Source organism: Heterocephalus glaber, unplaced genomic scaffold (assembly GCF_053883595.1).
Source record: "Heterocephalus glaber isolate CG9 unplaced genomic scaffold, H.glaber_assembly_v1.0 deba00001461, whole genome shotgun sequence".
Lineage (NCBI taxonomy): Eukaryota > Metazoa > Chordata > Mammalia > Rodentia > Bathyergidae > Heterocephalus > Heterocephalus glaber.
This window is the reverse complement of record NW_028258308.1, coordinates 4214171-4226301: the sequence shown is the minus strand read 5'-3', so window position 1 is coordinate 4226301 and position 12131 is coordinate 4214171. Positions and strand designations below refer to the sequence as shown.

At 37.1% G+C, this 12131-nt stretch overlaps 1 protein-coding gene across 4 annotated transcripts in view; it reads right to left on the bottom strand.

The window, feature by feature from the left end:
* The window catches only part of Clcn3 (Cl-/H+ antiporter 3), a 77845-nt gene extending 66208 nt beyond the window's left edge, over positions 1-11637 (bottom strand). For 2 of the 4 annotated variants that reach the window (XM_004852925.4, XM_087217008.1), the window contains exon 1: positions 11081-11622. Coding sequence is in view for 2 of the 4 variants with exons in the window: in XM_004852924.4 (XP_004852981.2) it covers positions 2666-2825 (160 nt within the window). In the remaining 2 variants the exon portion in view is untranslated. Of the gene's footprint in view, positions 1-2665; positions 2842-11080 lie in introns of all 4 variants that reach the window. The other 2 variants (XM_004852924.4, XM_004852922.4) reach the window with 2 other exon arrangements.
* Between the last annotated feature and the right edge of the window lie 494 nt (positions 11638-12131).

The window sequence follows — 12131 nt, the reverse complement described above, 5'->3', positions numbered from 1 at the left end:
TCTAATTCTGTAAAGGATGTCATTGATGCTCTGAGGATTATATTCAGTCTGTAGACCACTTTCATTAATATGACCATTTAAAAAATATTAATTCTGGTGATTCATGAGCATGGGGTCTCTTTCCATTTTCGAGTGCCTTCTTCAATTTCTTTCATCAATGTTCTGTAATTGTCATTCCAGAAGTCTTTCATCCCTTTGGTTAGGTTGATTTCTAAGTTTTTGTTCTGCTTCGAGTCTCTTTTGAATGTAATTGTTTTCTTGATTTTTATTGGTATATTTTTAAAAGCTATTGATTGTTTTTAATGTAGATTTTGTATCCTCCCACTTTGCTGAATTTGTTAATCAGATCTAAAAATCATACAGTGGAGTTCTTAAGGTCTTCTAGGTTAAGGGTCGAATCGTGGGCCCAAAAGTGTAATTTGACATTCCTTTCCTACTATATCCCAGTTGTTTGTCTCTGAATCTAGAGTCTTCAGACTAAACTACATCCCTAGCCCTTTATTTTTTATTTTAAGACAGGGTCTTACTAAGTCACCCAGACTGGGTTTGAATTTGTGATCTTCCTGCCTCAGCCCCTAGCCCTTTTTAAATTTTTCTCATTTTGAAATAGGGTCTTATTATAGACAGCTAAGTTAGGTAGAAATATTATAGACAGTCAGATAGGGCTAGGCTCTCAAGGGAGAGTCAGTGCAGAGGATGAAAACACATTACAATTGTGGCTGGAGGCACATTTGTTGAAGGTAAAGCCTCAAGATAAAGACAGAAGGAGCAGACCTACATACCTTCCCAAGGTATAAGGCAACTGGTATCACCTGGTCCAATAAAGTCTAGATAGACATCAGTCACCCCAGTGGGTAACCAAGACCCCCTGATCCATCCCTTCTTAAGGAAGGTTTCCATGTACACTTGCTATGTGGCCTACTTCCCCATTGGGTCAATATTACCTAAACAGCTTACTTGTAATCTTATTGGTGATCACAGTTTTGACCCACGTTGTACCCACCACATGATTTTGCTCTATAAAACTTCCTTGCTTGTTGGCAACCCACTTTCGGGTCCCCTCTTGTCTATCAGGAGCTCTATCTCTCTCTATATAAGTTTTCCTACTCTTAATCTCCATTGTTCCTTTGAATTCTTTCTTCAATTTTGGGGAACACAGACTCACATATCTGACATCTAACAGGTTGGGAGTTACATTTATTTCCCCTATATCAGACTCACTAAGTCACTAAACTGCCCAGGCTGGGCTCAAACTTGTAATCTTCTTACCTCAGTATCCCAGAATGGCTGGATTAGAGGTATGTGCCACCACACCTGACTCCTTTTCTTTCTTTCTCATGCCTACTTGTTATAGCTAAAACTTCAGGTACTATATTGAACAGAAGTCGTGAGAACAAATACTCCTAACTTTTTTTTGAGAAAATTTTAGATTTTTAGAGATTTTAGAGAAAATTGTTTCTATTTTCCTCCATGATGCTACTAATTCCAATTCTAAAATTAGGCTGATACCATTTTTGAGATTAGTAACTGAGAACCTTATGGTATTTTTAAAGCACAAGCTATGCAACAAATGAGTAAATATTTACTGGAGTTTAGCTAAGTACAAAGCAGTTTCTCTCTTGAAACCTAAATCCTAGTCCAGATGCTATATCTGAGTTCTAGAGCTATATCCTTTTCATTAATACTAGAAAGGCTACTGACAAATCATTTGAATGCTAACATAAAAGGAAATTGTTTATGTTGGGAGGACACAGTCCAACATAGTCAAAGAGCAAGTAACACAGTGGAAAACAGGAACAGCTACTAACTTACTGAGTCTCTTTCAAAGCCAGTCACTCTCCTAAGGATTCTACGGACTTCATTTATGTGTCAAGACATGCACTTAAGTCTCAGAATCATTTAAAGAGTATTACTGAAGCATGCGTTCATGAAAAGTTATAGTAGCACTATTAGTGATAGCAAAGAAAAAATGTCTCATCAGAATAGCTAAATAAACTGCAGTATATTTACATATTTGGATGCTATATAGCAATGGAAATACACAAACTATGGCTATATACCACAACACAGATGACCTTAAAACACAAGTAAAAGAAATCAGAAATAAGAATATATATAATGATTCAATTTTTATATACAGTAAAAATACCTGCAAAACTCATCTAAACAGAAATCAAAATAGTAATTATCCATGAAATTGAAAGGGAAATAAAAATCTGGGAGTATTGGTTTCATTTCTTGATTGGGGGATAGTTGTACGAATTGTGTTCACTTTGCAGTTATTCATCAATTTTCATACCTATGCTTTAATGATTGTATACCTCTCCGTATTATGTTATATTTAAATTTAAACATTTACCCATATGGAAGGATGTTTTGGGGGTGTTGAAAATGTTTCAGAACTAAATAGAGGTAGTAGTTGTATAATACTGTAAACAGAAGTGGTGAGAACAAATAACTCCTGCCTCTTTCCTGATTTTAAAGAAAACTGTTTCCAACTTAAAACACCATTGAAGCATGCACTTTAAAATGGTTAAGTTTATGCTGCATGAATTCAACTCAATTTTTAAAAACTACCCTAACAGTCAATCCTAATATAAACAACGTATATTTTTACTAGTAGGTATTCACGACTACAAATACTGAGTTATAATGCTAAACTTACCAACTGCTGTGTCACCATCTAACAAATTATCATCTTCAGAAGTCTGAAAGTCCATAATAACACCTGCTCCATCTAAAAGTTCCTCATCACTACTTGCACTTGTTATACTGTTGTAGCTGTTTCTATAGTAGCCTCTATGGAACAGCTGCTCAGACTCCATTTAGCTCTCTGATTATCTGGAAAAAAGGGGGAAAAATGGTTTTAACATTTTCCCAATATATGTCACCTAGTTTAATATCACAAAAGAAAAGCTTTGATCTGCAATAACTACCTTTATTTGTTAAGTTTGTGGGGTTAATAATTTTCTTCTCATACAGCTATAAAAAATAAAAATTTTGGGCCAGGGATTTAGCTCAGTGGTTCTGCCGCCTGCCACGCAAGCAGAAGGATGCAAGTTTGATCCCCGGTACCAAAAAAAAAATTTTTTTTCTTCAAATACTGGTATAAAACAATTCCCATAATCAAATAAGTTTTAAAAATGTAAAGCAGAGAGATGCATTTACAGTATGCTACAATTTATGTGGGACCCCCAGCGACAAAAAATGTGGTGGGGGGGGCATAGTTACCTGTGTGTGTGTAAACTGTGGGAGATTTCCAAAAAAGTTGCCACAGGAAAGGGACCAAGATGACTGAAGTACTAGTTTGAAAGGTAGACTGTCCCTTTTTCTAATTTTAAAAATTAATACTGGATTATAAAAAATTTTAACTTCTTTCTCCATTCATCATTTTAAAATTCAAATTTAAACCCTCAGAGCACACAAACATTAGCCATGTAAAAAAAATACTGGTTATAATTTTCATTTTTTCAAAGCAGGTAAAACCAAATCAACATGTTATTATTGTTCTTATTCGCTGAGAATAAAATTACCCTGAAATAGTTTGATTTTAAAAATATATCTACTTAATTCAACATCAAAATAAGAATTCAGTATCTGTGTGTTGACATTACAACAGACTTGAAAAGTACATGTGGTATAGGACTTAAAAGTTAAGCATAAAAGCAGTCAAACAAGACTGGCAGAACAAGCCTGATTAGATAAGTCTGAGTAGCTACATTGTAGAAAATGAAAGGAATGAAACTAAGCATACTCCAATTCTACTGCTGAATTCTAGTAATGAATTTTACTAGAAGACTTGAGATTGTTTGAAGACAATCTCTCGTACTCAGTAAATTTTCCTTCTGCACATGAAAAATATCTCCAAAAAAAATTTCACAATAAAAATGCATCTATAAAGTATAGTTGTTCTTTCTTTTTTTTTTTTTTTGGTACCAGGGATCGAACTTGGGTCCTTGGGCTTGCGCAGCAGGCGACGAAACCACTGAGCTAAATCCCCGGCCCTAGTTGTTCTTTCTTAAAAAACATTATCAGTAACTTATCTTTTTAAAAGGTTTATTATATAAATTTCTCCAAATTTGAAGATCACTTCAAAGAAGGTGACATCTTGAGAGATCCTAGAGAGTGTGGTCTAGCTCATCACTTAGCACAATGGCTGGCACAATGTATGGGCAATAAATGCCAAACTCTTTATTCATCAATGAGGTCCAAAAACGAAATCAGTTTGCAGTAAACAAACGCTTTCTGCAACAGTATGAAACTGGTTTTGTTAGAATATACAAAAATTAGCACATAAATTGCAAAGAAAACTTAAATATTTACTGCTTTGCAATTTTATGAATGTCATATAGTTACCACTACCAAGGACAACCTACTACAATACACTAAGATTGTCAGAGTATTAAAGCAAGTTTTATAGTTAAGTGTTAAAAATAGGAAAACATGAAAATAACTGTTTATGCTAAGAATTATGTAGTTCTTCTGAGACAACCAAGTTATTGTGACTCTTTAAAAACTAAGCATTAATAGTACAAGAATCAAAAAAAAAAGAGAGAAAGAGAAAGAAACTTGCTGGATCAATTAACATTTACAGCATTAATGAATAACAAATGTACACCAAATGAATGAAACATCTCTACTTGGTTGTTGCATGAGAATTCAAATTCAATGAGACCTAAACTAAATAACTACTTGCCCTAAAGTTGTTTGTCCTTCTACCTTCCCTATCTCAATATGCAAGATCACTCATTTATCTAACAGCCAAACAACTGAGCACCTACCACATCCAGGCACAAAAGTCAGGTGCTAGAGTATTGAATTAGATATGATTCCTGCTCCCAAAGCAGTGAGGGTGACAGGTATGTAACTACACTAAGACAAGACAAGCATCACAAGAGAGGTATACAAGTATCTGATAACACTGAGAGGAAGTAAGCAAGCCAGCTAAGAACCTGTGAACACTTAACATGGACAAAGTTAACTCAATATTGAAGAATTACAGATGAGATAACCATGCTATGAGGTGAAAAAAAACCCCACAAAAGTACATTCAACAACACAAATGCAAAATAACAAAACCTGCTCGGGGACTGGAGAGTAGTTAGAGAGATCACAAAGGGAGGGGCTCATATATCATGCTAAGAAAACTTTTATCTTCATCTATGCACATATGGAGCCATTAAAATTTTTAAAAGAGAAACCACATGATCAGATATTAATTTAGCAAGCCAATACTAGCAGCAGGATGGAAGGCAGATTCGAAAAACAAAAGACTGAAGAACTAAAGATGGAAGAATTAGATGAAAGAAGACCTTTGAACAATTCTAAACATGAGCTAATAGGGCATGACTGAACTAAGACATAGCAAAATGGAGAAGCAGAGTTTGATAAATGTTTAAGAAGACTTGATAAATAATAAAATGTAGGCAATACTAAAGAAGAAGAAATCTAAGATATCCACTAAGTTCTGACTTGACTAGCTGACTGAAAACAAATTTTTGTGTTCTCTAACTCACAGGGCTCATGACCAGAGAGAGTTCTTTCCAACATTAGGATTACACATTCAGGCTTGAGTTTCTACTTAAAGTCAGACTATAAAGAAGGGCAGACTTACCTTCAGCAAATAGATCTAGCTCTCAAACTGCAAACGCTAAATCGCATACCACCTGAATTTGGGAGTGGAGGTAGAAAGAGGAAGACCCTGGAAACAAGTGCCCTAAGAGACTCAGCCTGAGGCAGGCAGACAATGGAGACTGTGTGGAACTGAGGATCATGGCTAAGTTCCAAAGGTATGTCCATCAAAAATCCGTCTGGACAGTAAACTGAACAGAAAAGTAGGTCACAATCTGGGTGAAAGAATTACTGAAAATCCTCAATGTCAGCAACTAGAAAGATGGAACAAAATCTCAAGAGCAATGATGTCAGGGAGGTAAAAATACGATTCATCTAGTAATTTGTATGTAAGAAGCTGTCTCACTTAAATATTTTGATAAGTTTGTGCTAGCTACTGGTGACACACTAAAATGTCACAATTTTGTTATGAATTTCAAAATAATTATGTATTCATTTAATAATGTTTATAGAATAAGTATCAAAGTATCAGAAAACAAAAAATATTTTTACTGACTTAATGCCATATTTGTATAGACCTTTCAGCTTTCAGTAAACTTCAGCATAAATTACATTAACAGTGTCCTCAAGGGAGGTGTTGTAATGTTTTTCTACATATTAATACATCCTTACAATAAAAGCAGTACACGACATATCACAGAAGACAAAAGAATAATTATAAAAGCTCAGAAAAGACCAAATTTCACTGTGACTAATGACAAGAAGCTTTTTTGGAAGAGATACTCTTGAATCGGAACTCAAAAGATAAGTAGGCTTTTCATGGGACAGAGATGGTAGAAGTTATCTGCAGCAATATAAATGGCCTGACTCAAGCTATGGAGCTGAGAAGTCAACAGAAATATCTGTAGGAAAGTGTGTGCCCTGGAAAAGGCTTCATGGTCAATAAGTTAAAGAAGTCTATCACATTTCCATCTAGAATTACAATGGCGTTAAGCCTAAGAAAGATTCTTGAGAAAACCTGTAGTTCTGAGCCTAGGGCATGGTGGTACCCGGCCCGTATTCCTGGCACTCAGGAGGCTAAGGCAGGACTGCTGTGCGGTCAAGGCCAGCCTGGTAACACAGTGAGACCCTATCTCAAAAGTCAAGCAAACAAAACAAAAGAGCCTATCAGAAAAGTTTCTTAAATTTAGTTTTTCAGGGAATGACCCACCCCATGTAATACTTGTTAACATTCTACAGTAGTAATGTTCCTGAGCGTATCCTTTGGGATTGCTGTCCTAAAGCACTAAAGCTGTCCCCGGGGGTTGGTTGATCCCAAGAACCTAACCATGAGAGAGGAACAAAGGAAGGATCCAAAGCTGCCTTCTGAGAAGAGCAAAATGGCATTTCGGTAAGGAATGTACCAACAAGGTGAGACTGAAGACAAAGATACCAGTTAATTTTGCAATTATTCCAATAATAAATAATAATGGAGCCTGGGTTGTATCTCAGTGGTAGAGTACCTGCCTAGTATACACAAGGCCCAGGATTCAATCCTCAGCACTACAAGTCATCGTGATCATCACAGACCTAAAGCACAGTAAAAACAAAAAAGAACATATACTCAGGTGTCACAGAGAAGATAAATAAATCTGGATTTATGAGGAACTAGGGAAAAGTAAGCATCAATGATTGTAAAGTCTGTTTCTTTATTTTTAGTGAAGAGACTGTCTTCCTACAAAGTGTAAATTCAATATAAGAAAATAGGTGAAAAAAACCACAAGAGGTTCACTGCCTGTCTCAAAAGCACAAGGTCCCGAGTTCGATTCCCAGTACCAAAAAAAACCCCGAAAAGAACACAGAGGGAAAAATAGGTGGGCATGTTACATATGTGATGATCCCAGAATACACAGATAGAAATATCTATCTAGCAGGTGGAGTCATTGAATTCCCATTGGGAATATGTGCCATATTCTTTTTCCCATCTAATTTCACACTGTGGGAGAGACCTTTTCTCCTTTTCATAACCAAGTAATTACAACATGAAATGAGAAAGAAAGCAGTAAATTAAAAATTAGGCAGAGTTATTTACTAATGACCTTTAAACAGAATAATCAATCCTTATTTCAAAATAACTGGAAAATGGAAATTAGATGTATAGTAAACACATTCTCAATAGCCTAAATAATTAATCTGAGATGTATAAAACTAATGAGACATTGAAGATAGTATTTGTATAGTAAGGCAACATAATATTTTTTAAATATATGTAAAGTACTCAAGAAATTTAATTCAAAAATTCAAATAACTCATAAAGAGTCTAATATACAGTCTTTTTTAAGGCAAATTCAGATCTAAAACCATCAGAAAAAAAGATTACCAAAGACACTCTGACACCATATTCAGTGTATATTTTGATGTGGAATCAAAAAGAGTCAAACTCTGAAGCAAAGAGTAGAATAGTGATTAACAGAGCCTGGAAGGTGAGATGATGACAAGAGAAGTTAGTCAAAGGGTACAAAAGTTAGACAGGAAGAATAAGTTTCAGTGATCTATTGCACAGCATGATAACAACAGTTAAAAATAATATGTTGCACAAGATATAGTGACACAGGCTGAGGCTGAGGCAGGAAGATCACAAATCCAAGGCCAGCTTCGGCAATTCAGCAAGACCTTGTCTCAAAATAACTGGGCTGCAGCTCAGTGACAAAACACTTGCCTAGTATGCAAGGCCCTAGGCAAGGTTGGATTCCCAGTAACTTAACACACACACACACACACACACACACACACACAATGGCATACCTCAAAATTGCTAAAAGAGTAGTTAAGTGTTCTCAAAAAAAAAGAAAAGCTGATACATAGAGGAGTGATGGATATTTAGCTTGATTTACTCTTTCTATAACATATACATTTATCAAAATATCATACATTACTGCATAAATACATACATATAATTATTTGTTAAAAGTAAAAACAAACAAAAATTTGCAAAGGTGGAGCTCAATGCTAGATGATTTCTAAAAGGGCAAAGGAAAAAAAGACACACAAATAGAAGGCTCAGATTAAAAGCTGAAAGAGAGGGGCTGGGGATTTAGCTCAGTGGTGCCGTCCCTTGGCAAGGTCCCAAGTTTGACCTCAGGTACCCCCCCCGCCCCCCCCAAAATTGGAAGAGAATGATAATCCACTAGTACTACACTGTGAAAGACTGAGACTTTAAAACTAGGTAAGTTTTCATGACTTTAGAAGACAAACTGTTTCCCTAAGAATAACAAAATAAAATACATTTACTTAGTTCCATTCAACATGGCCAATCAATGTAGACAGGGCACTAAGATCACCCTCTGTTTTATATTTAATTATCTTAAGAATCAAAATAAATCAATGTTTATTAACAGATATGAAATGTTTACATAAAAAAGCTTATTAAAGTAGTAGAACTAAGACTTTTTCTTTTAAAAACACTATTGTCAAGAGTTGCTGTAATTTGATATTACTGTTATAATAAAAAAAATAAAGGAACCTATGGCACCATAACTCTCATTCTTTTTCTCTAGAATTTGAATCAGTAGAAATTGCAGTACTTTGCAGCCATACTCTACAGTACTTCCATACTCTTGTTCCGAAATCATACTGCTGGATCTCAAGTCTCATTTCTGACACTTGTAAGACACTGGGCAAGTTAATTAAATCCAGTCTTCATTTTCCACATCTGTAAAATGGGAATAGTGAAAGTACAGTACCTAAAAAAAGGTACAGTACCTACTTCATGGAATTGGTGTAAAAATTGAGATAATCTACAAAAACTGCTTAGAAAAGACTGAATCACAGAATGTAGTCAATTCTTAATATTATATCATATTATACATTTTAGATGCCTGCTGATAAGTCTGACCACAAACTGAGCTGGAGGTCCTATAAAGCAGTGATAGTGGCCAAATCCCACAGGATACTGCTTTGATATATGACTCACCACAGAGATGAAATGTGACTTCCTGAGTGGTCTAAAAATTATTACCAACATGTCACAATAGGAAATGGAAAACCTATCACTACCATGATCTAGAAAAATCACCAATTTTCTAACACAGACCCATACCCTCAACAAATATGTTCCTCTGAACTGTACATATCCAAAACCAGGTTAAATATTTACATTCCTAATGAGTTATTTATGATTGACAAAACATGCTAAAGTACAATTCCTATTACTATACATTCACAATGTCCTGTTAAAAAAAAAGTTTTGACCTGTCATTCAAGCAGAATAACTGAGTGGGAAAGGGAAAGAAAAGGATGGGAGACAAATACACACTGTGACAGTCTGTCAACAGGGCTTTCCCTATTAACTAGAGGTTGAGGGCGGGGGATTTAGCTTAGTGGTTCCAGCGCCTGCCTCGCAAGCGCAAGGTCCCAAGTTTGATCCCCGGTAACAAAAAACAAATTTAAAAAACCCACAAAAACCTATTAACTAGAGATCGTACAACCATATACAATTTTAGAAAATATCTACAGGTAATACACAGTTTTCAAGCCATAAGAGCCAATAAGAACACACTTAATAGCAGCAGTAGCATCTTTTAAAAAGTCTACAATATCTACATAAGCATCTAAACTCTGGTGTATATTCTTAAACTAAGTACTATTTTTTGGTCACTTACAAAGGCACACAGAACAGACAGTTAAATTATTTCCATATCGACCTAGTAAGGAAAATAATTAAATTAATTCTTTGTGAAGGGAAAAAGTATTTCCGGGAAGTCAACAAACAATAACATAAGCTACAATGATGCCACAGGAACTGAGCTGCATGGCTCTAAAAGTTGATGTTTGAAGAACTTAAGTTTGTTTTTTTTTTTTTGGTACCAGGGATCGAACTCGGGACCTTGCGCTAGTGAAGGCGGCAGAACCACTGAGCTAAATCCCCAGCCCCTTAAGTTTTTAATTATATATACATAGAAAAGATATAAAGGTATGGTGACTATTGATTCAGTTCTCATGAACAAGATTTTTTCCCCCAAAGGAAACAAATGTCAGCCTTCATTAGGCATCATGTAGATGTAATTATCTCCTATGTGTTCCACAATTTTCAAGTGCCATACAAATAAAGCATACCACATGAAAAGTTAATTTCTGAGACCCTAAGGTAGTTTCTGGTCCAACAACTTTAACATAAAAACACAAATTTACAAGCAAAATGCTTTTATATACCCATATAAGTCTAAAAACATAGAAAAATTGATATTATTTTTAAATTTGGGCAAATTTTGCCAAAAACCCACTCTGTAAATTCAAAATTAATCTTTTCCTGGTACCGACTTCCATTCTATGCAAAGTTCCTTCGACGGTTCCTGAAGGAAATGAGTAACATCTTAAAGAAAGTAAGAGGGTATACACGTAACCAGGATGGGTTTAACATCACGTAGGTACAGGTGTTGGAAGAACCAACACGTGAGCCCTGGCTTCACGGACGACCCCAAATCTGCGAACATGACAGCTAACGAATCTTCGCTGGTAAAATGCAACTCACCTCGCAGCTCAGAGGCATAGCAAAATCGGTGGCTGTTTTTTGTGCTGCCTTTGGATTCTGCATCTGTTTCAAACCTAAAACCTAGCTACCCTGGGAGGTTCGTCTAGAAAAAGCTTGACACACAACGAAAACTATCGCGATTTTCTACTGAAGAGGTTACGTAAATTTTGCTAGGTGGTATTTTTTTTTTTTTTGTCCTCTTTCATACACGGGAGCAGCATTAAGTTAAATCCTCTTGCTATGAAGGACCTTAGAGTCAACCTGCTTCTCTCCAAAATTAAAAATAAAAATCCCCAACCTCACTTCCCTCTCAAAAGACTAAAACTGAATCCATGGTCCAACTCGGGAGGAAAGTAGGATGGCTTTCAAGCCGCCACACCCCCCTTCCTCATTTTCCAGCCTGATTCCGGGTTGCGGGCGAAATAGGGCTGAAAAGGAGGCTGCGGTTCTGGACCAAACCGGCCCTGACCCACGGAAAGGGAAGAAAAGCGGCAGGGGTCCGGAGTCCGACAGGTACGTCGCTAGCGTCGACGCGTGACATCACCGCGTTGACGTGAACGGCCGTTCAGCGTCAGGCCGCCCAAGAACATCCTCCTCCGGCCACTCTCCGAGAGGCACTTCGGCGCCGATTGGGCAGTGTGGAGATGGTGGGCGGGCCGGGGCCGGGGCCGGGGCCGGGCCGTGAGGAGGAGGGGCAAGCTAGCTCGGCAGCGCCGAGGGCCGAGCTGCGTGTGCAGGTCTTGTCACTCACGCATTCCTCTTTGCCCCGCCGGTGACCTCCGAAAAGGTTTGGGGGCGGCCACGAAGGGGGAACCCTGTTCCGAAGGGCCTCTGCGCGCGTCAAGAAGCTCGAATTCCCCGTGAGAGCAGCGAGCTTGTGAAACGGCAGCTTCGGGCTCGAAAGTGAAAGCAAAAGTAGTGGAAGAGCTCTGGCTCTAAAATTTAAAAGGAGAGATGTCGGCTTTCTAATTTCGACCCAGACCGGTTGGTGGCCAGGCCTACAGGTCACGGCCAATGTAACGGTGTCACCTTTCTTAGATGCCATCGCTAC